General features: G+C 46.8%; 1 protein-coding gene across 10 annotated transcripts in view; it reads right to left on the bottom strand.

Moving 5' to 3' along the window:
• Synrg (synergin gamma) overlaps positions 1-6,261 on the bottom strand; it is an 81,016-nt gene that overhangs the window by 13,871 nt on the left and 60,884 nt on the right. For all 10 annotated transcript variants that reach the window (XM_029545776.1, XM_029545777.1, XM_029545779.1 and 7 more), the window contains 2 exons: positions 5,798-5,894; positions 4,151-4,299 (listed from right to left, as the gene is read on the bottom strand). In XM_029545776.1, coding sequence (XP_029401636.1) covers positions 4,151-4,299; positions 5,798-5,894 — 246 coding nt within the window. The remainder of the gene's footprint in view (positions 1-4,150; positions 4,300-5,797; positions 5,895-6,261) is intronic.

Below are 6,261 nucleotides of genomic sequence, written 5' to 3'. Positions count from 1 at the left end.
TGTGTGTGTGTGTGTGTGTATGTATGTGTGTATGTGTCAGAGAGAGAGAGAGACAGAGAGAGAGACAGAGAGAAGAGAGACAGAGACAGAGGGACAGAGTGAGAGAGGGAGAGAGAGGGACAGAGAGGGAGAGAGAGGGACAGAGAGAGACAGAGAGGGTACTTCAAGTTAAGATTTATAGACTGAGGACCCATTTACCGATTCTCAAGAGGAAATGACATGGTATAGCCTAGGAAAGTGCCTGAACAGACAGCTATCATTGCTGTGTCACAACAATCTGTTTTAGAAAAAAAAAAAAAAAGCAACTGTAGCCAAAGAGCACGGCTAGTTAGAAGTGAGCGCATGGTGCTCACACATACTCTGCCTGCATCCAGACACCATACAGGTGAGATAGGAAGCTCTGTGTCATTACACGTGGCTGAAAAGGCAGGCCAGTTACCCTCGAAAGTCTAGATGTGGGTGCTGCGAGTGAATGGTTGCAAGCAGAGTCTGAGAAGGCATGACTGTGGAGCCCCTTCTCCATTTACCTCACATTTTGGCCCCGTAGTGTTAGAGTCATCAGATGTGAACGGGGCAGAACTTACTAGGTAAATGGGCCACAAACTTCCTTCAAAGTAACAAAATCAAACTCCATGTCTTCTTTTTAAAACTCTGGACAAGGGCTGGAGGCATGGCTTATCGGATAAAGAGTATTAGCTGCTGTTCTCAGAGGAGCAAGGTTCAATTCCCACACCCACATGGGAGCTCACAGCTGCCTATAACAATAGTTCCAGCACATCCAGCACCCTGGCACAAACATACATGCACACAAAACACTAACATACATAAAATAAAAATAAATCATTAAAAAATTTAAAAAGCCTGGACAAAAGTGATGCTTGGTGTGGAGGCTTGGAGAGCCTGGGATGACGGATGAGGGTATTGTCTGGGGATGAACTAGCAGTTCACATAGTGACAGGGCACAGGTGATACAGACAGGCTATGCATTTTTCAAACTCAGCAGAAGGGCAGCCACTCAACTCATGGTGCAATGTGACGGAAATTTTTTCATTTTACTGTGTGTGAACTCAAAAGTGGCCTGGTTGTGATAGAGCAGAGCCTAGAAGACAAGTTCTTTGCATGAACAGTGGCAGGACCCAGGATCCTGGGAGTTGGAGAAGATGAAGGGAAATGGGTCCTACTGCCCCCAGTGGACCGGCTGGATGCTTGCCAGTCTTCTTCACCCTACTGGAAGGACAGATGCAGGATGAGCTTGGATGATGCTCTGAGACTTCACGGGCACTTTCACTGCTAAGAGCTCAGGGCTTTCTGATCCAGTCAGCTTTCTTCAGCAAGGCTGGCAGAGGAGGGCTGACTGGAAGGAAGGATAGAGACCTAGCTTTCAATGTGCAATGAGGACTGACTCCCACTAAAACAAGGAACCCTCAACTCTAAATGCCAAGTGGGAGGCCCGTACATTGCTCCACCATCTTGGGAGGTATGTCAAGGGCGGGTACAGACCTGAGGCTCACAGTGCGCCACGACAAGCTCCTGGTACTTTTCTTGTTAACATTATTCTCCTCAAGCTTTCATCCCTAGCGAAAGCTTTGCACATCTTTGGTGTTACCACCTAATCATCCTTTTCAGGATAGGATGAAGCACAGAGCATGCCCGATGCCTCTTGCACTTCCCTGCCTCAGGACAGGAAGATGACAGAGGAAGGAAATCAGGTTGCTATGTAGATTTAATGCACATGAAAACCCTAATGCACAGTATGGCCAACTGGATAACCCAGATGGCTGAAGAAGTGGCCACAACACCAAAGGGGGTTTTGGGAAAGGGTTTGAGTGTGTGAAAAAATTTTCTACCAGAGCAAAGATTTACTTCTCATTACAAATGCAGCAAGTATCCATTAAAGATTGTTGAGAACGACTTATAAACATGGGATTTTATCATTAAGCACAACCCACTGGCAGCCTGCCTCCCAGCCGTGTGGTGACAGGTCTGTTATTTCACAAGTGCTTCCTGACAAAATGCCCATAACACCCTGACTGAAGGGCTGCATGTGTTACTTCACCAGCTCTAGCTTTCAGGCAGTTTCCAGTTTTTCTCTTTTATCTGAAGGACAGTGCTCTGCACTTTGCTGGCTTCTGGTGATTTTACATTTAGAGCAAGTAGAGATGTTTACTCCAAAGCGCAATGATTCTGAATGTGTGAGCCCCCCATTCACCTGGATGTGTGAGCCCCTGATTCACCTGGATGTGTGAGTCCCCTGACACACTCAGTGCTTACAGGGCTACCTCTCAAGTACTGGGCTCAGGCGGAGCCCAAGAGGTGCCAGGAGAAATCCTTCCTGATGTCACTGCCAGCAGTAACCAAGCTTTCCCTGACTATCAGGTTTATTTTTATGCTGTGAACACAGTGAACCATGGAAGTCAGCACATTGGAAGACGGGGGACAGCTAGGGGGAGGACCAGCATCCACAGATCACCATGTCATTCCTGTCTGCCAACACAAGGAGATCAGCAGTCTCAAGCTCCCACCAGAGCTAGACAAGCTCTCAACGCCATGCCTTCTCTGCTATGATGGACACCACAGTTGGGGAGCCAAACACCCCTTGTTCAGGCTGCTCCGATGAAGCATCTTGTTAGAACAACAAGGAAAGGAAGTAATGAGGTAAGCGTCATGAGATTCAGAGCGAGGTGTCCGAAGGCACTCACCCAGGAAGGACTGGACTGAAGGGCACTGGGGACGCCTTCTGGGGAGAACCATGCAGAACACAGCTCGAGAGCGGCCTCATTCAGCAACAGGGAAGCTCTGCCCTGAGCTAAGGCTTTTGGAAAACCATGGAGGCCCACTGCAGGATTTTAAATGGGATTTAAATGAAGCAATCAGATCTATGGTTTACAAGGAACAGTCAGGTAGTTGCACCAAGAATAGACTGATAGGGGCTTTTTTTTAAAAAAAAAGAGAAAAAAAGAAAAGAGCTAGGTAGGGGTGTGTGGCTCAGTAGCAGATAACTTCTCCAGCCTCCAATGGGTCCTGAGGTCCATCCCTAGCACCACCAAAGGGGGGGGGACCTAACTTAACCAGACAAAGCAAACCAGGGCAGCGCCACCTCTCTGGCCCCTCACTTAAATGTAATGATGCACAACCAGAAACAATGAAACAATAGTGAGGTTTGCTGTTTAGGACACAATGGGCAGCGACCACCAGGCTGTCAGCTGAGAGCACTAAGAATTCCTCCCTTCTGCTCGGAGGGCTGCAGGTTAACTGGAGAACTAGTAAGTGACATAGAATACAGCCAGGCCTCTCATGAACTTAAATGCCACCTGGAAAATATTGCAGCAGCCACACAGACTGCATGCATGTGTGCACACTCTGGCCTTCTTCATCTGCTTTGGTAGATTGCAACACCCAGAGGGGATCCAGTCATTTGTTTGTTCAGAGTAGAGCTACTCATAACACGGAAAAAATGAGTCCAAGGAAAGTAATTATAGTGAACGGGCAGCCACATGATGGTCTTCCACACAGCTTTCTGAAGAACGCAGTGGGGTATAAACAGGTCAAGTGTGAGGGGATGGACTCAAACCATTACTTTCTGGCAAAACTTGCATGTGTAAGAATCTGACTGGCACTGGGAGGGCTCAGTGGGCAAAGTGCTGGCTGGGTGAGTGTGGGGACAGGAGTTCAATCCCCAGAACCTATATAGAGCCCAGAGTGATAAAGCTACTTATCTGCACTCCTAGCTATGACGAGAAGGCAGAAGACCCTGCAGAAGCTTGTGGGTGATCCTTGTTTGCACAGAGGCTGACAAAAGAGACCCTGTCTCAGACAAGGCAGAAAATGAGAGCAGACATGGATGTTCTCTGACCTGCACTCGCGCACGCACACGTGCACACAAATTCTCTCTCTCTCTCTCTCCCTGTCTCTCCCTGTCTCTGTCTCACTAAACAGATAAAGCTTTTGCCCTACACTTCTATTTTCCAAGATACAGTGTGGGCCCTGGAACTCTCCAAAGCCAGTCTGGGACTGCTATCTCACACCTCCATCAGCATAACACACCCAGTTGGCACATTCGCCCTCTGATAAGTGCGTTGTAAGAATATAGTCTCTGCTTCAAAACAGGTTTCTGGAAAGAGAAGCAACTGCTGAACTGTCTCAGGCTTACTGTGAGTGTGGCAAGTGACATGAAGCCGATTAAGTTGTTCCACACTTTATCGATGTCCTTCAGCAACTGCTGGAGTTTCTCACTACACACAGCAGTGGCTTTTATCCCCAGCTCCACACGCTTGGTTACGCGGTACACTTCCACCACACCTGATGGGGAGAGAGGAGAGAGTTAGGCTTGGGAAAAGCAGGCAGGGACAAAGCACTGTGGCTTGCTGATGACTTGATTAGGAGGAACAATTGTGCAGATGCGGGGCTGTGAGCAGAGATGTATTGGTTACTTTTCTATTGCTGTGATCAAACACCATGGCCAAAGCAACTTACAGAAGAAAGGGTTTCATTGGGCATGGTGGCAGGAGTAGCTGAGAAGGCGTATCTCAAACTGCAAGCTGGAGGCAGAGAGCATACTGGGAATGGCCTGAAAGCCCCCTGTCCCCAACACACCTTCTACAACAAGGCCACACCTCTGAGTCCTTCCCAAACAGGTCCACAAACTGGGGACCAAATATTCAAATCTATGAGTCTATGGGGGCCATTCTCATGCAAACAAGGTATGAGCTTTCTTGGTCTGCTGGAATGGTTCTTTTCCTGCAGTCTTTAATCAGGGCAAACTCTGCAAGCAAGAACGTGCTAAGTAAGTACCTGCTCATTTTCAGATGGTAACTAGACACATCCCCAGGCCTCCAATGTGGCAGTCACCAGACCACTGTGCGGCCCAGTCTGCAGTATAACTTTCAAGTAGGAACATGGATTCTGGTCCCTGCTCCACCTCTTACCATCCATGTATCCTGGAACAAGCTATGAACCTCCCTGTGCCTCAAGTTAAGTCAGTAACAACAGCCTCTCAAGAGGACGGGTGACAGGAAGAACCTGGTAAGCACTGCAGAAGGTTCACAACAGTCTCTAGTGAGCACAAGACATTTGTGAGCTATTAGGCTTTTTAGTTTGGGTTTCTTTATGAGTTTTAGGTGAATCAGGGAAATCCCATTAATTGGTTGAAAATGGTATAAAGTTTTAAGGAGTCTAAATGTTAATGCCATCATAGAGTAATTCATGCTGAATCCTTAAGCTTTTTTTTTTTTTTTTTTAAATAAAACATTGTTGGGATTCTATGTGCTAGAAATTTCAATTTTTAAAATTATATAACAAATATAATTTATTATTTTTGGCAATTTACAATTGCCAAGTCTGGTGGCACACACCTTTAATCCTAGCAACTGGGACAAAAAAGAAAGCAGATCTGAGTTTTCAGGCTAGCCTGGTCTACATAGCCATGTGTATGCAGGGTCTGGTACAGGCCAGAACAGTCCCTTGGATTCCCTGGAGCTGGATTTTCAGGCACTTGTGAGACAACCAACATGGGTGCAGGGAACTCAACGCTGGTCCCCTGCAAAGGCAGTAGGCACTCTTAACCATTGAGCTATCTCCTCAGCCCCAACAGATAAGAGTTTACACTGATATATAAAAACTCCACTACAGAGACTTCAAGTAAGGGAGCTGCTACTGCTGTGACTTCCATGTTCGACTTGTGAATGCAGCTATTATTGAGGCTGTTTATAGCAGGAAACCTAAAATACCTACTGGGAGTGAACATTCATACTAATACACTATGCCATGGTCTGACTTTGTGAAACATCAAAGAACACACCTAGAAGATATTCCATGCCTTGAGCCGACTGGATAACTTCTGTGCAAACAGCACTGCTGCTAATGCCATTTAAGGTGTCATTTGCTTTCTTAATGACCTACAAGAAATGAAATCACATCATCTTATACAACCAAGAAAGGTCGCTCCCCGTCAACTTCCCACTAGGAGAAAACCCAACCAGCAGGAGAAGCAGGGCCCAGCAGTGTGTGCATGCGCCCATGCAGAGACAAACCTAAGGATTTAAACTTGGAAGGGAGGGGAGGATGGAGGGGAGGGAGGGTGAGGGGGTGAGGGGGCAGGTTCTTAGTTCTTTAAATATTGTTTTCACATAGGCCAGAGGTAATGATGATATCATTTTGCTACTTCTTAAATGCAGTGACAGATAAGGGGTCAGCTGACACATGAGCCAGTGTCTACTACTTAAACTAAAGGATGCATGATTTTCTTTCTTTCTTTCTTTCTTT

Source organism: Mus pahari, chromosome 14 (assembly GCF_900095145.1).
Source record: "Mus pahari chromosome 14, PAHARI_EIJ_v1.1, whole genome shotgun sequence".
Lineage (NCBI taxonomy): Eukaryota > Metazoa > Chordata > Mammalia > Rodentia > Muridae > Mus > Mus pahari.
This window is presented reverse-complemented; position numbering and strand designations above follow the sequence as displayed.